This window comes from Doryrhamphus excisus, linkage group LG4, assembly GCF_037039965.1.
Source record: "Doryrhamphus excisus strain RoL-2023G ecotype Guam linkage group LG4, RoL_Dexc_Guam_v1.1, whole genome shotgun sequence".
Lineage (NCBI taxonomy): Eukaryota > Metazoa > Chordata > Actinopteri > Syngnathiformes > Syngnathidae > Doryrhamphus > Doryrhamphus excisus.
The window spans coordinates 23,610,175-23,633,746 of record NC_136360.1 but is presented as its reverse complement, the minus strand read 5'-3'; the positions used below and the strand labels follow the sequence as shown (position 1 = coordinate 23,633,746).

Sequence of the window (23,572 nt, the reverse complement as noted above, 5' to 3'; positions counted from 1 at the left end):
AACCAGCATTGCACGCTTTCAAACACTTTGCTCTTGTTTGCGGTCATTAAAGAAATTCGTCATACCTTTAATTCACTTTTAACTCGCAAGCTTTGAGTCGAAATTGCAACTTTTCTTGGGTTGGACGCCCAATGACGATGTTGTCGAAAATGTAGTGAAAATATCAGACAATATTTTCAGTTTTTCCCATCGAAATGTATGTCAACAAAATGTATGCTAAAATCATTTACACTGAATTGATTTATTTATATGAATTTAAGGTATTACTGCTCACATGTTTACTTACCCCCTTTTTTTAGTTGTATATTTCTCTACATTTCTGTGTTTTTATTACAGCAGAAATACTTTGGTAATGGTAATGGTTTAATTTCATTTGAACATGCATCAGATTCCAATTGAGTGCATCCCATAATCAGTTCCCAGTTCCACATGTCCAAAAGGAGTAGGAAGAAGCAAAGCTTATTAAATCCTACCCCTCCATCTGGTACTTTTACAATCACTAACTCTTACATTTGTTCACTTCCTGCTTTCCTAATATAATTTAAGATTTTTTTTTATCCCAACCATGCCTTTAAAAGTTGTAATCCAAATAAAGTTTTGGTGGAGTATTACAGTGAAAGGAGGAGTGTGATGTAAAAGAGGAGGAGTTGTGAGGTCAAAGAGGAGGAGTGTGTCGATACGAAGATAGTAGCAATGTAGCGGCGTCACCTGAAGGCATCAAAGCATCCCCTGCTGTTTGCGGCGTCCACGTCCACGTCCACAGATGACCTCGGCGGTGAGTAAAGCCATGATGGAAGCCTACGCCCTCATGATTTTAGTCATGGGGATCTTCTTCTTGTACTTGTGCGGCATGCTGTGGGCTTTTTCCAACCCCAAAGTCAGTGGAGGCGAGGAGCAGAGGACAAAGGAGTCCGGGATGCGAGCGCCTGGTGGGTCTCCGATGTATGTCCACTTTCAGGACCGCCTGTGGATGGGACATGATGCCTCCGAGCAACCTCCGAGACGTGTGATGAAGTCTTTCTTCACCGTGTGAGGACAACTTTTCCTCATCATATAAATGACGTGTGATGGTGTTTTGACTATATAAGGACATTTAACAACATCTTTTTTGACCATATAAGGACATGTGAGTACCTGGTACCCTGCTATTTCAGATCAAAACTACCAATATCATAAATATCATACAAGACCTCGGTACATGGACACATATTTTTATTTTTGCTTTGAGGCGTCAGCATGTGCTGTGACACACGACCCCGTTTTTGAAAATTTTCTTTGTCAGTTTTTTTTTAAAATTATTATTATGATTTTATTGCCATAATATTTGGACTTTATTTTTTTCCTTTTCCTATTAATTTTTTTTTATTTTCCAACTCACTTACTTCTACTACATTTGCTTTTTGTAATTATGAATTTATTCCCCATTATATTTTAATTTTATTCTCACAATTGTATGATTTTCCCACCTAATTTTCAATGTTTTGTTTCCCATTTTTGAAAAATTTCTTTGTCAGTTTTCTTTTTGTAATTATGATTTTATTGCCATAATATTTGGACTTTATTTTCATCATTTTATGACTATGTCCTTTTCCCATTATTTTTTTTATTTTTCCAACTCACTTTCTTCTAGTAAATTTTTTTCTTGTAATCATGACCTTATTCTCATAATTTTGACTTTATTCACATAATGTTCTTTCTTTATTCTCATTATATTTGGAGTTTATTCCCATATTGTGACTCTATTCCCATAATACTATGACTTTATTCCCATAATATTCGGATTTTATTCTCACAATCTTATGACTTTTTCCACCAAATTTTCAAAGGTATTCATTTCTTTTTTAATTTTCAATTTCACTTTTTAGTACATTTTCTTGTAATTCTGACTTTATGCCTATAACATTTTGACTTTATTCCCACAATATTAATATGAATTTATTAATATGTTAATATTAATATGTTAACATGAATGTTAACATTATAAATATTAATATTATCCCATTATATAATAATATTAATGTTAATATAACATTAACATTGATATCAATATTAATATGGTATGAAGTCAAAATTTGTATTATTTATATTTTTTCTTGAATATTTCAACTGTCTAATATACTAAAATTGCATTATTTTTCATTTATTAATTCCTGTCAAATTGCAACTTGCAATATTTAGACTTTATTCTCTTAAAATGGCCGCTATTTTTGGCTATTCCTGCTGTGTGGATGTATATTTTTTTTACATTTGATAACTATTTCAGCTTTGTTTTTGTGTGTTTTTTTCTGGTTATGAGCTATTCTATTCTTAATGTTTTTAATAACAACATTGCTTGTGTTGCTGCTAAATGGCAGATATTCTTCCAGATATGTAAGAAGTCAACATTGTGCCTCGAGCCAATAAAAACCAAGCTTGGGGCCGCCCTTTGGACACCCGTGTTGTATAGCATTGTCCTTGCCAAGATGGAATGAGGATGCATGTGTATGTGATCATGACGGACGGAAGGAGGACGCACGGGAAGCGGAATAGCAGACAGCAAAGCTTTTCATTTTTAATGAGCGCACCTATCAGGTGTCCATGCGGTCCCGTCCCGTCCCCAAAGCGAAAAGCAAGACTTGCTCCCTCTGCAGGAAACCCGAGGCCGTCATTGAACGTCTTTGCACTTTAGCTAGCGAAATGTTACAAACTTGGCCGCTTTGTTGCTACATCTGGCAACTTCCCAAAGCTTCTTGGCCACGTTTTTTGCTCAAAAAGCCTGCTTGGAGACTTTTTTGGAAACGTAGAAAGTGAAAGCATGTGTTGTTTTTCCACTTTCTGTTACTACCCCCCCCCCCCCCCACTACACACTCAATCCTTTCCCCTTTCTGCCGCAAAACATGCAGATATGTCTGGCAAGTAGGGTAAAAAACGTAGGGTATAAAAAATACTTCGCAATAACACAAACTGGGTCTAACAAGGACAGAAAAACGCTGCACAACTGAATTATTCCATATGATCGGTGTCGGAATCTGTCAATTTCACTCATGGATGATTGGTATCAAAATGGGCAACATAAATCCCTCGTATTTACAAAGTCATAAACAGATTTTCCGTGCTCCAATACAAAAATATTTCACGTATTGACTTGGAATCCTATATCGTGGAAATTAATTTATCGCTGGCCGGTCTGTAACCAATTAATTAAACCAGGGGTGACTGTAATCATGAAAGACAAAAAAATCCTTCGCAATAGCACAAACTGGGTCTAACAAGGACAGAAAAGATGCACTGAGAGAACATTGAAATAGTGCGACAATTTCCCAATGTCACGTTTAAAAAAAAATGTATTTACAAATACCCTGCTACATGTCAACAAAGCCTTAGAATGTGCCGTGGGTCAATTAAAAAATGCCCCACGGGCTGCACTTTGGACATTTACATGTCGTATCACCTCGTACTTTGGTACGTGACAAAAATAAAATAAAATAAACAAATATATATATAATAAAAAATAAAAAAACATAAAAAAAAATAAAAAAACATTTAAAAAAAGTAAAAAAAACATTAAAAAAATACAAAAAACTTAAACTATATTATGAAAGCAGGAAGTGAACAAATGTAACAGTTACTGATTGTAAAAGTACCATATGGAGGGGTAGGATTTAATAAGCTTTGCTTCTTCCTACTCCTTTTGGACATGTGGAACTGGGAACTGATTTGACCCAAAAAAAAAAATGTAAAAAAAAAAAAAAGTAAAAAATATATAGTTTAAAACCTTAAACTATATTATGAAAGCAGGAAGTGAACAAATGAAACAGTTGCTGATTTAAAAGTACCAGATGGAGGGGTAGGATTTAATAAGCTTTGCTTCTTCCTACTCCTTTTGGACATGTGGAACTGGGAACTGATTTGACAAAAATAAAAAACCTTAAACTATATTAGGAAAGCAGGAAGTGAACAAATGTAACAGTTACTGATTGTAAAAGTACCAGATGGAGGGGTAGGATTTAATAAGCTTTGCTTCTTCCTACTCCTTTTGGACATGTGGAACTGGGAACTGATTTGACAAAAATAAAAAACCTTAAACTATATTAGGAAAGCAGGAAGTGAACAAATGTAACAGTTACTGATTGTAAAAGTACCAGATGGAGGGGTAGGATTTAATAAGCTTTGCTTCTTCCTACTCCTTTTGGACATGTGGAACTGGGAACTGATTTGACAAAAAAAAAAATGTAAAAAAAAATAAAAATAAAAATATATAGTTTAAAACCTTAAACTATATTATGAAAGCAGGAAGTGAACAAATGTAACAGTTACTAATTGTAAAAGTACCAGATGGAGGGGTAGGATTTATCTGATTATTTATGTGATTATGGGATGCACTCAATTGTAATTTGATGCATGCTTAAATGAAATTAAACCATTACCATTAGCATTACCATTAGCATGTGCAAATCTAATATAAAAATACAGTTTTTAGGGCATGGCATGTTTACCAAAAAATCAACTCTTTATCATCAACGAGTAAAAGAATAAAAAAAGCGAATGAAATAACTTGTTGATATAAATACAAGTGTAAAAAAAAGTGTTTCTTCCTGGTTGAAGCTCTTTTCTACATGCACAACGCTCTTCAGCACCTGACACCACCCTTGGTTTCCATGGCAACACTCGCCGTTCCCACAACGCGGCCAGAAGACAATCGGAGAAGCGCTGCCTCCAACATCCTGATTATGATTAGAAGAGAACGGTTATGAAGATGTAAATATGGTGGAAAGTACTTCTTCTTCTTCTTCTTCCCGACATTCCGTCCCATTGGTCCCACAATAAAGTTCTTGGTGAGGAACAAGAACCGGATGAAAAGTGCAGAAGGTGACTCGCCGGAGAAACGCCCCCGCCATCGGCACATGCAAAGCATTCCTGCTTGCGTCTAAGCGGTCACGGCGGCCTCGGGTTGTAAATCCAGAAGGGTCAGGTGTATTTCCTGGAAGGACGGCCTCTCCTTGGCGTTCCTCCTCCAGCAGCCCAGCATGACCTTGTAGAGCGAGTCCGGGCACGGGCCAGGCTGCGGCAGGTAGATCTGCGGGATAACGAGAACAGGATTGAAGTAGTCCGCTTTGTGCTGGCTGACGGTTTCGGCGCTCACCTGTCTTTTCTGATCCCGGAAAAACTCGCCCGTGTTTTCTATGACTTGCTCGTCGGTGAGCTGAGCGTAGGGCTGCTCCTTGCAGAAGGTCAGGATCTCCCACAGCGTCACGGCGAAGGCCCACACGTCACTGGCTGTGGTGAACTTGCCCTGGTGTCAGGAAAGCACGTTTTTTATTCTTACACCCGGACTGGCCTACCCTCCCCAACCCGGCATCTGTAAAGCTGACATCTGTCAGGAGTGAAGCTCAAAGGGTCAAACCGTGTGTGGATGCTGCTCACACCAACAAAAATGCAGTATATTCTCACATACTGTACTCTTATACACTTTGACATCATTAGAGCCCTCTAGACATGAAACAACACCCCTATAGTCATATTTACACTCCTATTACTCAACATTGTAGACATAATAACAGAAAATTAGACATATATGACATAGAAAACATGTTTACCACCATCGAAATACACTTTTTAGAACATTATTAGAGCCTTCTATAGATGAAATAACACCCCTATAGTCATATTTACACTCCTATTACTCAACATTGTAGACATAATAACAGAAAATTAGACATATATGACATAGAAAACATGTTTACCACCATCGAAATACACTTTTTAGAACATTATTAGAGCCTTCTATAGATGAAATAACACCCCTACAGTCACACTTACACTCCTATTACCCAATATAGTAGACATAATAAGAGAAAATAAGACCTAAAAACCTGTTTGCCACAGTCGAAATACACTTTAACATCATTAGAGCCCTCTAGACATGAAACAACACCCCTATAGTCATATTTACACTCTTATTACTCAACATTGTAGACATAATGACATAAAATTAGACATATATGACATAGAAAACCTGATTACTACCATCAAAATACACTTTTAAGAACATTATTAGAGCCCTCTATAAATGAAATAACACCCCTATAGTCACCCTTACACTCCTATTACTCAACATTGTGGACATAAGAGAAAATTAGACATATATGACATAGAAAACCTGTTTACTACCATCGAAATAGACTTTTTAGAACATTATTAGAGCCCTCTATGGATGAAATAACACCCCTATAGTCACGCTTACAATCCTATTACCCAATATAGTAGACATAATAAGAGAAAACAAGACCTAAAAACCTGTTTACCACAGTCGAAACACACTTTAACATCGTTAGAGCCCTCTAGACATGAAATAACACCCCTATAGTCATATTTACACTCTTATTACTCAACATTGTAGACATAATAACAGAAAATTAGACATATATGACATAGAAAACCTGATTACCACCATCGAAATACACTTTTTAGAACATTATTAGAGCCCTATATAGATGAAATAACACCCCTATAGTTACTCTTAAACTCCTATTACCCAATAGGAATAGCGGCTCCTCACCAGCAAGATGCTCTCCCAGGACATCCATCGAATGGGCAGCACAGCTCTGCCTCGGATTCGGTAGTAGTCGCCGCTGTAGAGGTTCCTGCTCATGCCAAAGTCGGCGATCTTGATGGTGAAGTCATTGCCCACCAGGCAGTTGCGTGTGGCCAGGTCTCGGTGGACAAAGTTCAGGGAGGAGAGGTACTTCATGCCTGATGCTATCTGAGCCGCCATGTGGCACAGCTTGCTGAAGCTGCGGAGGAGGACGAGGAGGAGGAGGAGGCGTGAGGAGGAGTAGAAGGAGGTTGGACTGCAAGGACTGCAAGGACTCACCTGACGGTGGCCGCCTCGCTGAGCAGCGCCATCTGTCCCTCTGGCTCGTGGCGGGACAGGAACTGGTTGAGATCGCCGTTCTCCATGTACTCTGTGATCATGCACAGAGGCTCGCTGTAGATGCACACGGCCAGAAGGCGAATGATGTTGGGGTCCTTCAGACGAGACATGATCTTTACCTCTTTCAGGAAGTCATTCCTATAAGGACAGGAAAGGAACGTTAGAGCATGGAACACCTGTTTACCAACTTCTAAATACACCTTTCAACATCATTAGAGCCCTCTAGACATGAAATAACACCCCTATAGTCACACTTACACTCCTATTACCCAATATAGTAGACATAATAAAAAAAAATAAGACCAAAAAACCTGTTTACCACCTTCTAAATACACCTTTCAACATTATTAGAGCCCTCTAGACATGAAATAACACCCCTATAGTCACACTTACACTCCTATTACCCAATATAGTAGACATAATAAAAAAAATAAGACCAAAAAACCTGTTTACCACCTTCTAAATACACCTTTCAACATTACTAGAGCCCTCTAGACATGAAATAACACCCCTATAGTCACACTTACACTCCTATTACCCAATATAATAGACATAATAAGAGAAAATAAGACCTAAAAACCTGTTTACCACCTTCTAAATACAAGTTTTAACATTATTAGAGCCCTCTATATATGAAATAGCACCCCTATAGTCACGCTTACCCTCCTATCACCCAATATAGTAGACATAATAAGAGAAAAATAAGGCCTAAAAACTTGTTTACCACCTTCTAAATACAGGTTTGAACATCATTAGAGCCCTCTAGACATGAAACAACACCCCTATAGTCATAGCTACACTCCTATTACCCAATATAGTAGACATAATAACAGAAAATTTGACATATATGACATAGAAAACCCGATTACCACCATCAAAATATACTTTTTAGAACATTATTAGAGCCCTGTATAGATGAAATAACACCCCTATAGTCACACTTACACTCCTATTACCCAATATAGTAGACATAATAAGAGAAATTAAGACCTAAAAACCTGTTTACCACCTTCTAAATACAAGTTTTAACATTATTAGAGCCCTCTATATATGAAATAGCACCCCTATAGTCACGCTTACCCTCCTATCACCCAATATAGTAGACATAATAAGAGAAAAATAAGGCCTAAAAACTTGTTTACCACCTTCTAAATACAGGTTTGAACATCATTAGAGCCCTCTAGACATGAAACAACACCCCTATAGTCATAGCTACACTCCTATTACCCAATATAGTAGACATAATAACAGAAAATTTGACATATATGACATAGAAAACCCGATTACCACCATCAAAATATACTTTTTAGAACATTATTAGAGCCCTGTATAGATGAAATAACACCCCTATAGTCACACTTACACTCCTATTACCCAATATAGTAGACATAATAAGAGAAATTAAGACCTAAAAACCTGTTTACCACCTTCTAAATACAAGTTTTAACATTATTAGAGCCCTCTATATATGAAATAGCACCCCTATAGTCACGCTTACACGCCTATCACCCAATATAGTAGACATAAGAGAAAAATAAGGCCTAAAAACCTGTTTACCACCTTCTAAATACAGGTTTGATCATCATTAGAGCCCTCTAGACATGAAATAACACCCCTATAGTCACACTTACACTCCTATTACTCAACATTGTAGACATAATAACAGAAAATTTGACATATATGACATAGAAAACCTGTTTACCACAATTGAAATACACTTTTTACAACATTATTAGAGCCCTGTATAGATGAAGTAACACCCCTATAGTCACACTTACACTCCTATTACCCAATATAGTAGACATAAGAGAAAATAAGACCTAAAAACCTGTTTACCACAGTCGAAATACACTTTAACATCATTAGAGCCCTCTAGACATGAAACAACACCCCTATAGTCATATTTACACTCCTATTACTCAACATTGTAGACATAACAGAAAATTAGACATATTTGACATAGAAAAACTGTTTACCAACATCAAAATACACTTTTTAAAAAAATATTAGAGCCCTATATAGATGACATAACACCCCTATAGTCACACTTACAATCCTATTACCCAATATAGTAGACATAATAAGAGAAATTAAGACCTAAAAACCTGTTTACCACAGTCGAAATACACTTTAACATCATTAGAGCCCTCTAGACATGAAATAACACCCCTATAGTCACGCTTACACCCCTATTACCCAATATAGTAGCCGTTTTGCTGTGACCACACAGCTGGTATGAGAGCCGTAACCGATCCAGCAGCAAACGTCCACTTTGAGGAACCGTACCATACCATACCTGGCATTTTTGTTGGCATCGCAGCGCAACATCTTCACCGCCACTAATACACACTCCTTCTTCTCCTCCTCCTCCACTAAAACATCTTGACTCAGAAACTCCTGCATGCCCTCCGCCTCACAAAGGTGCACCTGAACCAAGAAGAAGAAGAAGAAGTTAGTCTTCATGTTCCTGGTGCTCCTTGATGGAAAGTGTGGTGAAGAAGATATGCAACCTCTCCAAACTGTCCCTCTCCCAGCTTCTCCTTGAAGGTCAGCAGTTTCCGTGGGAACTCCTCCACGGCCACGTCCTTCCCTGAGAGGAGGTCCATGGTCAAGGCGGGGATGGCGTAGGTGTTGCCGCCCGTCACGCCTTGCAGGTTGACCACGTTTGCCTCGGCGTAGTGAGGAGCTCCGTCTTGGGCGGCGGTGGCGGCGGTGGACGCCGTCGTGCTGCTGGAGGCTGAGTGATGGATGCTGTCATTCCACACCTGTGTGTGTACACCTGTGTGTGTGTGTGTACACCTGTGTGTGTACCAGATGGTTGTGGTGCTGCGTGGGGCAGCTTGGAGATGACGGTGGAGGGTTCCTGGTAGTGAGGGGCCTGCAGGGGGAAGATGTGCTCGTAGGTGGACTCTTGTTCGCTGCTGCTGCTGCTGCTGTTGCTGCTACTACTGGGTTGGTTGTGGCTGTAGGCAAACGTCTCGCTCTGTATTAACAATGAAACACAATGACTGGACTTCCTGGGGTAGCATCCAGCTCTCTTTTCAACATATTAATTCATAATTATTGCTCCAATTAAATTCCTGTGGTGTGGTCTGCCAAAGTCACCTAATTAGCCATCACTCTATAGTCATACTTATGGAAGTACTATATACTATGCAAGTAGTATATTCGTACTTATGGAAGTGTACAGCATAATGGCCGTAACTGAAATAAATAAACCTACTTTGTATATTCAGAATTACACACATCATTAGAGCCCTCTAGACATGAAACAACACCCCTATAGTCATATTTACACTTCTATTACTCAACATTGTAGACATAATAAGAGAAAATTAGACATATATGACATAGAAAACCTGTTTACCACCATCAAAATACACTTTAAAAATTATTAGAGCCCTGTATAGATGACATAACACCCCTATAGTCAATTTACACTCCTATTACTCAACATTTTAGACATAATAAGAGCAAAGTAGACATATATGACATAGAAAACCTGTTTACCACCATCGAAATACACTTTTTAGAACATTATTAGAGCCCTGTATAGATGACATAACACCCCTATAGTCACGCTTACACTCCTATTACCCAATATAGTAGACATAATAAGAGAAAATAAGACCTAAAAACCTGTTTACCACAGTCGAAATACACTTTAGCATCATTAGAGCCCTCTAGACATGAAACAACACCCCTATAGTCATATTTACATTCCTGTTACTCAACATTGTAGACATAACAGAAAATTAGACATATTTGCCATAGAAAACCTATTTACCACCATCGAAATACACTTTTAAAAAAATTATTAGAGCCCTGTATAGATGACATAACACCCCTATAGTCACGCTTACACTCCTATTACCCAATATAGTAGAAATAATAACAGAAAATAAGACCTAAAAACCTGTTTACCATAGTCAAAATACACTTTAACATCATTAGAGCCCTCTAGACATGAAACAACACCCCTATAGTCATATTTACACTCTTATTAGTCAACATTGTAGACATAATAACAATAAAAAAGCCAAAGTCACCTAATTAGCCATCACTCTATAGTCATACTTATGGAAGTACTATATACTATGTAAGTAGTACATTCGTACTTATGGAAGTGTACAGCATAATGGCCGCAGCTGAAATAAATAAACCTACTTTGTATATTCAGAATTGCACACATTATATTGCATATACACGGGGTGAATTCTGCCCGGCAACAAGCAGCTCCCTCACCTTCTCCAGCATCTTCCTCCACACCTGCCTCCACAAGATGAGGAGAATGATGGCCACCAGGATGAAGATGATAGCCACCAGGCAACCAATCAGAATACGGGTGGTGCTGTCATCCACTTTGTGGGTGGGGTCGTCCTCTGGGGGGGCGGAGACAAGTGTTATTGTTTTCTTTTGCTTGTTTTGACTTGAAACTGATACGACAGCGGAGCTCAATGTGTGATGATAACCCTAGAAGCATGCGAGCGATACCATTCATTCTCTATTAGCGATCAATTCCATATGCAAATGAGCTAGACAGATGCTAAAAGCGTGTCGCTGAAGGCAAGCTAGTCAACGTAGCATTGGACAAAAACACTACCTGGCGGAAGGACGGGTGGAAGGCCTGACTTGGGAGGAGCCAGCGTTGTGTTGTACATGGCCGTGTCTGAAAAAAACAAAACCACTTTCCAATCCACTTCCATCATGAAATGAAAAACCAAAAAACAGAACCCCCATCCACCAGTCCAAGTCTGGACTTTTCAAGTACTTAAAAGTCTGTAGACCTGATTGGAAGGTGATCTCGCTGAACAAGAGCCAGACATCCTCAAAGTAGAAATGGCACTTGATGGCGCTGGCCATGTGATTGGCGAGCTGGACCGTAACGAAGCGTGCGCTGGCGTCGGCGTCTGCGTCGTCGTCCACGGCAGCGCTGAAGTAAAGAGGCGTGGCCTCCCAGTCCGCCTCGGAGCGGAAGTAACAGACGACCCGCCGGAAGGCTTTGACGTTGAGCGTCAACATGTTGCTGCAGTGAACCTGCGAGTCGCACAACAAAAGTCCACGTCACCACCTGACGCCCGACGGCCTCCGACGTCCGGCGTGGCGCCGCCTCACCATCATCGTGGTGAAGTTTCGTACGCGATCGAACTCGAACATGATCTCCACGTATCCGTCGGGGAAGCTCTGGTTGCTCCAGCCCACGTAGTCGTATCCCGGCCACGCCTGGTAAGCGTCGCCCTCCGTGAAGTCGTCCGGCCCGCACACTCCGTCCGTCAGCTGACCCAAACCCTCCGTCATGCTGGGACACAAAACAGGCAAAAAAGGGGTTACACCGGGGGCCAAATGTGGCCCGCAGGACACTAGTTTGAGGCCCCTGCCTTGATATGAAAGTTTCATGTTGATATGGATGCTGTATGGTATCATGTACCCAGAAAAAAATATTACATTTGATTCATGTTCATGGTTAAATAACTGTTAATAGTTATCCTCCCTATCCGTGCGGAAGTGGTAAGTTTTTGGCTATTTAAGTTGAAAGGAAATAACTTGAAGGCTACCGTTTAGGTGGCTAGCTCTCTAGTTTAGCGAGTTAGCATGTGTCTCAAGACCCTGCAGTTGCGCAATATGTTGTAAATAAAAAGAGTATAAATGTGACTATAGTCGTGTTTTGTCATGTCTACAGGGCTCTAATAATGCTTTGTTCATTTTAATCTGAAAAAAATCATTTGTTTACCCACCAACTATATGTGCTTTCTTAAGTTTTTATTATTATTATTATTATTATATTTATTACTGATTGATTGATTTTCTTTATTCTTGATTTGTTTATTTATTTTTCATCTTATTTTGTGAAGAAAAATAAAAAGTAAGATATTTGAGAACAGTGGAATGTTTTATCAGAGCTTTTATTGTGGAAAATCGAACCAAAGCAAAGTTTATTCATTTTTCTGTTTTTAATAAATGCGTTTTTTTTTTTTTTTTTTTTTTGGAAAACCTGATGCGGCCCAGTCTCGCCCAGACCCTAGCTCCAGTGCCCCCCAAGTAAATTGAATTTGAACCCCCTGGGTTACACTGTAGGATGTTCAATTCCATTCAATGCCATTCAATGTTATTCATCCCTGCTGTACAAATAATGACCAGCAGGTGGCAGCAAAGAACAAAGCAGTTTATCCAAGGACATGACCGTCTCTCACTGCCAAATAATAACCATCTTATTCATACTGCGGTGACTCAGCTTTCCTGTAAAGAAGCCACCCGGAACCGACTGTGTGTTTACCGTCGCCATGGCGATCGGGCAGCAACAAGATGGCGGCACATGACACGTACCTGTAGACGACGGCGCCGTCGTACACGGAGTCATTGAGGTAGACTGTCTGCTCAGGTAAGTTCATGCGCTGGCCGGCTGGAGCGTTGTAGGACACCAGGCCGTCTGTCAATCAAAGAAGATGCTCAGCGGATGCTGTTGCCGCGGTGACGCGCTTTGCCTCCTACCCAGCCACTGGCAGCCGTACAGCTCCACTCTCATGCACACGTTCATGGAGTGGTCCGTCACGGGCATGAAGCGGACAAAGCGGGCAATGATGGGCGGCTCCAGGTCCTTCAGCACGATGTCATAGGCGTTCCGGTTCCCTTCGATCACCTGTCAATCACACACCAAAACACCGCGTCAAAACCCAGTCAATCTGGCAACATCCCACACAGGAAGTACAGTAAACACTCGGCGCTTCAAAACCAAGTAGCATCTTCGTTAGCGTCTCGCTGGTGGACTCGCCCACCTGCTTGCCCTGCCGGTTCCTCCAGGAGATCCAGCGGCTGCCATCGCGGCTGTACTTGATCTTGTACATCTGCGCAAACTCGTTGCCCATGCCCCCCGCGTGGCGGCCCTGGGTGCCCACCAGGGTGATGAAATGGAGCCAACGCAGGTCAATCTGCAGGAACTCCTTCAGGTGGTCCGGCTCCACCGTTATCTCCGGACACCACGCGCCGTCGCCCTCCTCAAAGTCTAACCTGGGAAGTCATCAAGAATTTCCAACGCGTTAGCGTCTTTTTCTGACATCGGTTTTCATCCTGGAAAATGATTTCCATGCCTCCCCTCTCGGCATGGAATATTGTTACTTTTATGGCACGCTTACCTGCCGTATCGAGCGGCGGTGGATTCGGACCACTGGCTGGAGGCAGAGATGTCCTCGTCCTCAATTTGCCCGCCAGACATTCCCAGAGGATAGCGACACACACCTGGCATCGAACCATCAACAAAGTGAGAGAAAGACAGAAGTTGTGGCATCAGTAAAAGTAGCGTAAATTCGGTGTGTCACAGGTCCATGTCATAAACAGACATATTGCGGCAAACAAACAACATTAAATTCATCACACAGCAACTTAACACCCAAAAAAAGGCTTGCTTATGGGGGAAAAAAATGGAAGGAAGGAAGAAGCAAAGCTTATTAAATCCTACCCCTCCATCTGATACTTTTACAATCACTAACTGTTACATTTGTTCACTTCCTGCTTTCATAATATAATTTTTTTTGATGAATTTTGATTTTTTTGATTTTATTTATTTTTGAATTTTTTTTGTCACGTACCGAAGTACGAGGTGATATGACCATACAATGACATAATGGGTACCATAGTATACTGACAGTTACTTGTTCACTTCCTGCTTTCATAATATATTTTTTTTGATGAATTTAGATTTTTTTGATTTTATTTTATTTTTTTAATTTTTTGTCACGTACCAAAGTATGAGGTGATATGACCATACAATGACATAACGGGTACCATAGTATACCGACAGTTACAGTTACTGACAGGAACCGTCAATAGTATATTGACAGCTACTTGTTCACTTCCTGCTTTCTTAATATAATTTTTTAAATAAATTTAGATTTTTTATTTTATTAAATTTTTAAATCACATTGTACTTCAGTACAATAAAATTAATAAAATAAAAAAAATATTCATTCACGAATGAATTAATGAATGAATATTTTTATTTTATTAATTTATTTTAATTAATTTTATTTTCATTTCGTTCATGAATGAATATTTTTTATTTTATTCATTTATTTTAGATTTTTTTATTTTTTATTTTTTTTGTTTATAGTTATTAGCCCATATTTCCACACAATAAGTAAGATATGGTAGAACCAGAGAGCAATAAAGAGTGTGGAGTGATTTCTGATTGAAAACAAATTTAGCTTTGTTCAATGTTGAAATATTTCTGTCCACCTTATGTTGTATATTTGTAATATGAGGTTTCCAGATCATATTTTCATCTATTGTGATCCCCAGAAATGTATTTTGTCCTAAAAAAAAAAAGTCCTAATATTATGGGAATAAGGTCATAATGTGAAGACTATTTCAGAAAAAAATTCAATATTTGGAAATAAAAAAGAAGCAAAAATGGAAAATGGAAATGCTACATCATCTGCTACAATAATGAGTCATTTCCCATCTGGCAACGCTGAGAAGGTTTTGTTCCAACAGCCATGACAAATGAATTTGGGACAAATCAGGGACCTTTCACCTACATCAGTCATGAAAGAACCGATGTTTGGAACTTTGTCCCGGATGCCGTCTTCCAGGCTTCTCAGCCCCCCACCCAACAGACCCTGACCGCCAGGTAACCTGCCTTGCCAGTGAAAGAGTCAGTGTGTGTGTCACACGCCATCCAGTTGGGTCGTCGCCGCCTTTTGCGGAACCTTCTCTCAGAGAGAAACCTTTGAGAAGATGCCAGCACCACCACGGCTCCACCTTCTCTTCCTCCGTGCTCATCTCATCCAAGTATTCTCTTCAGCTTGGGAGTCCTAACCGGTGACCCCACGGACAAAATCCCTGCGGGAAAAACCAAAACTCCTTCCAGATGTCCCGAGACTTGATCTTTCCAGCCCCACCCCCGGATCCCTTTGTCTCCCAAGCAGACCACATCAAGCCGAGGAACTGGACTTGTCATTTTCTCAATGAATGACATCATTCCAGTCAACAACATGAAAATATCACGCTAACCTTCGGCATCAATGAAAGAAAGAATGAATGAACGCCGGGAATACTTACTTCTTATGGAGATTGAGGACAAAATACTTCAGACTTGTTGGTAGGAAACGTGCTTTTCATTAAGGCGGGCATAAAAAGTATACATTTCACTTCAAGCGTGTGTACCCAAACTCTGTACTCAACGGCAAAGTACACGTCAGTGCCTCAGAAGCACTAAAAAATGACTAGTGCTGAAACCTCCAATAAGTACTAGAAGGTGATATTATTCTAGTACTACCCTCCTGGAAGGAAGTTACTTGCTCAGTGAATACAACTCCCTTCCTTGCATGTAGCACTAGCTAGCAAACACCTTTTATGACGCTCGGCTACATCTGATCGTACAATGCTTACACGTCAACAACACAATGTAGGCACTTCAACAACAAAATACACGTACTTCATACGCACTTCAACAACAAAATGCACGTACTTCATACGCGCTTCAACAACAAAATATACGCACTTGAACAACACAATGTAGACACTTGAACAACAAAATGCACGCACTTCAACTACAAAATATACGCACTTCAACTACAAAATGTACACACTCCAAGGATAAAATGTACATATTTCAACAACAAAATATACGCACTTTAAAAACAAAATGCATGCACTTCACTTCATACGCACGTCAACAACAAAATGTATGCACTTCAACAACAAAATGAACACACTTCATACGCACGTCAACAACAAAATTTTCAATGATAAAATGTACACATTTCAATGATAAAATGTACGCACTTCAACAACAAAATGTACGCACTTCAACAACAAAATGCATGCACTTCATACGCACTTCAACAACAAAATATACGCACTACAACCACAAAATGTACACATTTCAATGATAAAATGTACGCACTTCAACAACAAAATGTACACACTTCAACAACAAAATGTACGCACTTCAACAACAAAATGCATGCACTTCAACAACAAAATGCATGCACTTCATACGCACTTCAACAACAAAATATACGCACTACAACCACAAAATGTACACATTTCAATGATAAAATGTACGCACTTCAACAACAAAATGCACGCACTTCATACGCACGTCAACAACAAAATATACGCACTACAACCACAAAATGTACACATTTCAATGATAAAATTTACGCACTTCAACAACAAATTATTCGCACTATAACAACAAAATGCACACACTTCATACGCACTTCAACAACAAAATGTATGAAAGGCTTTACAGGTGTAATAGGTAAATCCCATTACATTACATTACAGTCTTAGCTGCCTCATACTAGCAGTTTTGCTATTTGTTTATGTAGCATTAGTAGTAGTAGTAGTAGTAGTAGTAGTAGTAGTAGATGGTTGCATTGAAGATGGAGAGTATGTATGAAATTTTGATTTTGGTATTTGTTTTTGTAGCAGCAGCAGCAGTAGTAGCTGTAGTAGCTGTAGTAGTAGTAGTAGTAGTAGTAGTACTTGATTGTTGCATTGAAGATGGAGAGTGAATGTTGAGAGCATGTATGAAATTTTGATTTTGGTATTTGTTTTTGTAGCCGCAGCAGCAGTAGTAGCTGTAGTAGTAGTAGTAATAGTAGTAGTAGTAACTGTAGTAGTAATAGTTTGTTACACTGCAGATGGGGAGTGAATATTGTGAGGACGTAAGGAGTTGTGGTCCAAATGTTGGTTTTGGTTTTGGTGTTTGTTTACGTAGCAGAGGTGACCCAGAGGTCGCAGGCAGGCGGCTCCACCCCCGCCCCCCCGGGCCCCCGGCCCCCCCGCCCCCCCAAGCACACAAACGAGCGGCCAAGGTAGTGAAAGTAGAAAGGTACGCTTGTTGGCTGGCGTGAGCAACCTTTGCCAAAACAATGAAGCCATTCATGCGTGGATTGATGTTGGTGGGTGGAATGGATGCAAGCTCACGGACTGCACTGCTTGGAATTGAACCCGGGTGTCCTAGTTGTGAGGTCTGCGCGCTAACCACACGCTCACCGTGCAGCTGCCTTATTGAAGTTGAGTGCCAAAATGTACGATTCCATATGCACGCTCACCAGGAGGTGGTCATACTTTTACAACAAAGAATAATAATAATAATAATAATAATAATAATAGGGTGCATGTATTTCATATGCAAATACCAGCCATTTTTGTGATGGTTTAAAGTAAGAACCTTCAGCCTGGGGCCCATAAACTGTCCCGTAGTTATTAATTAATGACTAATATGCAGGAGTAAACATTTGAGTTATCTTATATTTACTATGACTTGGTTAGAATCCCCACCCCTCATTCCTCATTCCTCATTCCTAGCACGCATCGCTGACAAATACTTTTTTTTTCCTTCAATCATGAACTTGTTCAACTTTCACCATCTGACAGCAAAACACAACACACACACACACACACACACACAGAGAGAAGCTATTTTTATGGTCTTTCCTGCTGTCCTGCTGTCTGGTATGCATCAGCCACACACTCCAATGGATAAATTGGATCAATTGGATCAATTGGATCAATTGGATCAATTGGATCAATTGGATCAATTGGATCACTGAATCCACAGGCGCTGTGGATTCAGTGATCACTCATTTGCATGTGATCCTGCACATGTGACAAATGTCATGTGACAGGTGAAGATGTTATAGTGCATCATAGATGACGTTTACGTCACATTACATTTACAACGATAGAACGATAGATCGATAGACTCCCTTTATTGTCACCCGCTTAGTGTTCAATATGGTGAGGGGGACAAAGCTTTCTAGATCTTCCAGAAACAATAACTATTCCTGCTGCATTCATAATCATACATTTTATTTGTATAGCACTTTTACATAGATAGAGAGATAGAATGATAGATAGAATGATAGAACGAACGATAGATTGATTGATTGATAGATAGATAGAACGATAGATAGAACGAATGATAGAACGATAGATAGAACGATAGATAGAACGATAGATCGAACGATAGATCGAACGAACGATACAACGACAGCTAGATCGAACGATCGAATGACAGATAGATCGAATGATAGATCCAACGACAGATCGAACGACAGAATGACACATAGATCGAACGACAGATAGATCGAACGATACAACGACAGATAGATCGAACGATACAACGACAGATAGATCGAACGATACAACGACAGATAGATCGAACGATAGATCGAACGATAGAATGACACATAGATCGAACGACAGATAGATCGAACGATACAACGACAGATACAACGAACGATAGATCCAACGATAGATCCAACGACAGATCCAACGACAGATCCAACGACAGATCCAACGACAGATCCAACGACAGATCCAACGACAGATCGAACAATCGTATGATAGATCAAACGATCGAACGATCGAACGATCTAACGATCTAACGATCTAACGATAGATCGAACAATCAAATGATAGATCGAACGATAGAACAACAGATAGATAGAACAATAGATCGAATGATAGATTGAACAATAGAACGACAGATAGATCAAACAATAGATTGAACGATAGATCGAATGATAGATCGAATAATAGATCGAACGATCGAACGACAGATCGAACGACAGATCGAACGACAGAACGGTAGATGGAATAATAGATCAAACGATAGATCGAATGAACGATAGATCGAACGAACAATAGATCGAACGATAGATAGAACAATCGAATGATAGAACAATAGATCGAACGATAAAACAATAGATAGATAGAACAATAGAACGACAGATAGATCGAATAATAGAACAAAAGATCGAACGATAAATCGATAGATAGATAGATAGATAGATCAATCAACTGACTAATATGCCTACCCAGTATCATATATGTATATATATATATATGTAATTAACAAAGTGTTGATTGCAGTATAAAAATGATCGGCGTGGTTGTTGACATACTTGGGTTGACCTGCGGCGTCACGCATCCCAGCGAGGACATGAAGACCAGCAGCGAGACGCCAACGTCCCGCCAACGCTTCATGGCCGACACGCCAACACGCCGACACGCGTCGCTTGCTCAGCTGCAAAACAAATCAAATAGATCATGAACACGACATTGATATTGACATGAATATGAATATGAACATTACATATGATTCATTGTGTGTCTTCAAAGTGCTGCTATTTTTATTTTCACTTTTGACTTATTTTATTTGACATTTTCACTATTTTATTTTGCAATGTTACTACTTTCTCATGCATTTTTTTTTACTTTATTTTACATTTCTACTACTTATTTTATTCTTCATTTTTGATATTTTTATTTTGCACTTTTACTTATCTTATTTGACATTTTCACTATTTTATTTTGCAATTTTACTTCTTTCTCATGCATTTTTACTTTAGTTTACATTTCTAATACTTTATAGTATTCTACTACTTTATTCTTAATTTTTGCTATTTTTATTTAGCATTTTTACTTCATTTGACATTTTCGCTCATTTATTTTGCAATTTTACTACTTTATTTTACTTTTCTACTACTTATTTTATTCTTTATTTTTGCTATTTTTAGTTTGCACTTTTACTTACTTTATTTGACATTTTCACTATTTTATTTTGCAATTTTAGTACATTTCTACTACTTATTTTATTCTTCATTTTCTGCTAAATAACCTGTCATGGGGCCAAAGAAAGCTGCGAGTGCCAGCAATTTGACACACAAAGTTAGAATTTTCCTGGGTTTTGGTACATTTGTGTTATTGTGCCACCTTTTTGGGAAGTATTGATAAAAAAAAAATAAATAAAGCGATAGAAAAAATACCCGACGGCCGTGAACGCCACAAAGCAAAGTGCTGCTCATTGTGAAAAAGATCAACATTTAATTGTGTCGTTGCTAATGATAGCATTGACATGTTAGCGATAAGGTTCGGGTTAGCGTGTGCGAACCGCTGCTGTCAATTTTTATTAATAATTATAACTGTCAATAATAACTGTCAATCACTGTTGTCTGTCTGGTAAACACACACGAGCCAACACAATTTATGACAGGATATATGATGCAGACACAAGTAGCTAAACTTTGCCAAATCGCTAACATCGTTATTAGCTTTCCTACCAATTAAAAATAATTATTACAGCATAAAAATATCAATGTACATGTATTATTACTGCATAAAAAGCCAAATGTACGTAAAAATGTAGTATGAATTTGGAAGTATGTGTATAAAATGTTCAATACGAAAGCTAGGTATAAGTATGTGTACTTGACACCAAATATTGATCGTATTGACGACATCGATGGAGAAAAAAATGATTTTTTGAAGATGTTGGAGATGAGGTTGCGTTCTTCATGCGACGACTTACGAACATTAACTCGGACCGGACTCGAACCTTTTCGGCTTCTACTCGGTATACGAAGTACAATAGTACCGCACAAAAGATCGGATAAATGAATCCAGTTTGCGTTGAGGACGAAATCCGAAATCCGAAATCCGAAGGACAGAAAAGGTTGGACTTACTTGAAAGGTTCTTGTCTTTGCTTCATGTCAGCGACGAGAACATTCCAACATTCCAACATTCCAACATTCCAGCAAAGTGGCTTTTAGTTCTCCTGGAAGAAAGAAATCCCGTCAAGTCCCAGGAAAAAGGAAAAAGGGCTCGCATTCTTTGTGTGGCTCGTTGGGGGAAAACCAAACAAAGTCCCACAATTCCACACGAAAGCTTTTTCCTTTTTTCTTCCACATAAGCTTTCAATTTAGCCTCCGTCCGTCACGCCGCTTCCAGTCCGATTCCAGACCGCTTCTTGCCCAGGTTCCACTTCCGGTCCCGCGGACGCCACTTTTTTATTGAGCATTTATCCTACGTTTAATTTAATTTAGCACCTTTACTGTAGTTTGCATTTGGACTTTTTTTGTCTTACATTTTGTACTACCTTTTTATTTAGCACTTTTAATACTTTATTTGGCATTTTTACTATTTTTTAAACTTATCTTATTGATGTTTTTGCTATTTTTATTTAGAATTTTTTTGACATTTTCACTATTTTATTTTACATTTCTACTTATTTTAGTCTTCAATTTTGCTATTTTTATTTTGCATTTTTACTTCATTTGGCATTTTCACTATTTTATTTTGCAATTTTAGTACTTTTACATTTTTTGTACTATGTTTTTATGTAGCACTTTTAATACTTTATTTAGCATTTTTACTATTTTTTTTAAACTTATCTTATTGATGTTTTTGCTATTTTTATTTAGAATTTTTTTTTGACTTTCACCATTTTATTTTACATTTCTACTTATTTTAGTCTTCACTTTTGCTATTTTTATTTTGCATTTTTACTTCATTTGGCATTTTCACTATTTTATTTTGCAATTTTAGTACTTTATTTTACATTTCTACTACGTATTCTACATTTTTGCTATTTTTATTTTGCATTTTGGCTTAATTTATTTGACCTTTTCACTATTTTATTTTGCAATTTTACTACTTTATTTTACATTCCTACTAATTCTTGATTTTTGCTATTTTTATTTTGCATTTTTACTTACTTTGGCATTTTCAGTATTTTATTTTGCAAGTTTACTACCTTATTGGGCATTTTTACTTTATTTTAAATTTCTAGTAATGATCTTAATCTTAAATTTTTGCTATTTTTATTTTGCATTTTTGCTTACTTTGAATACAACGATAATGTGCATCTTTACTTTATTTCGCATTTCCACTACTTTTTCATTTTTATTATTTGACATTTTTGCTATTTGTATTTAACATTTTTACTTTTTTTACTTTATTTAGCATTTATTTTTAATTTCTACTACTTATTTGTCGTTTGTGCTATTTGTATTTAGCATTTATTTTTTATTGAGCATTTCTTTAGCAAACTTTCACATTTTTAAAACTTATTTAGCATTTCTACTGTTTTGCATTTTGAATACTTTCATTTTCCATTTTTTCACTACCTTTTGAAAACAGTTCATCTATTTTTTTTTTATTTAGCATATTGTCAAATATATTTGATCTACCATTCTCACAATTCAAAGTATTGTCTTATACTTTCTATTGGAGCAAGCATATCATGTCCATCAATGACCAGGACGCAGTGCTGTACAAACAAACACCACTAGGTGGCGGCAGAGCTGTAGAAAGAGGCTGGAAGGGGGGGTCACATCAAGTAATATTCTCCAGTTATTAGTTATTAAAAAAACTTACCAGTGCTTGAAGCATCCACAGATAAATGTCTCATGCGTCCTTTTCATTCCTTTTGCTCCCAAATTCCTCCTTCTCGCGTGTGTGCAAAAATATGATCATACATGACACGTACATACACACGTTACACACATGACACATGGCGTCATACGCGCTGAGGATTCCATCAATGCAAATCAGCATGGAAATTGAGTAATATACATATACATCATATATACAGTACATATTTTTTTGGCACACTTAAATGTTTCAGATCATCAAAAAAATGTAAATATCAGTTAATGACGATGCAACTGAAGCAAAAATACAGTTTTTAAATAAAACTTGTCATTACTAAGGGAGAAAAAAATCCAATACTGCATAGCCCTGTGCTCTTACTGTGTTTTGCTGTAGTCCCAAAGCTTTAAAAATAGCTTTATAACCTAAAAACTGCATTTTGTGTTCAGTTGCGTTGTCTTAGACTAATATTTACATTTTTTTGATGCTGAAAA

General features: G+C 38.3%; 1 protein-coding gene across 2 annotated transcripts; it reads right to left on the bottom strand.

Annotated features, from left to right (window-relative positions):
- Nucleotides 1-1,713: 1,713 nt before the first annotated feature.
- On the bottom strand, nt 1,714-21,846 carry LOC131129958 (discoidin domain-containing receptor 2). 2 transcript variants are annotated; one of them, XM_078790413.1, is made up of 18 exons: nt 21,392-21,846; nt 19,831-19,952; nt 14,044-14,146; nt 13,687-13,918; nt 13,403-13,550; nt 13,238-13,340; nt 12,029-12,212; nt 11,701-11,950; nt 11,517-11,582; nt 11,159-11,295; nt 9,725-9,896; nt 9,424-9,650; nt 9,210-9,340; nt 6,854-7,051; nt 6,539-6,773; nt 5,123-5,272; nt 4,250-5,056; nt 1,714-4,059 (listed from the first exon to the last, which is right to left on the bottom strand). In XM_078790413.1, the coding sequence occupies exons 2-17, from the start codon at nt 19,910-19,912 to the stop codon at nt 4,907-4,909; spliced, it is 2,568 nt and encodes an 855-aa protein (XP_078646539.1). In that variant the 5' UTR covers nt 19,913-19,952; nt 21,392-21,846; the 3' UTR covers nt 1,714-4,059; nt 4,250-4,906. The 2 variants fall into 2 exon arrangements, with proteins under 2 accessions (XP_078646539.1, XP_078646538.1); XM_078790412.1 differs by lacking the exon at nt 21,392-21,846 and having other exon boundaries at nt 19,831-20,915.
- Nucleotides 21,847-23,572: the final 1,726 nt, after the last annotated feature.

Coding starts and splice junctions, on each gene's coding strand:
- LOC131129958 (XM_078790413.1), bottom strand. CDS start 19,912: ATGAAGCGTTGGCGGGACGTTGGCGTCTCGCTGCTGGTCTTCATGTCC. Junction 9,897..11,158: donor GGAGGAAGATGCTGGAGAAG/GTGAGGGAGCTG, acceptor TTGTTAATACAG/AGCGAGACGTTTGCCTACAG. Junction 5,273..6,538: donor CCTGGGAGAGCATCTTGCTG/GTGAGGAGCCGC, acceptor TCCTGACACCAG/GGCAAGTTCACCACAGCCAG.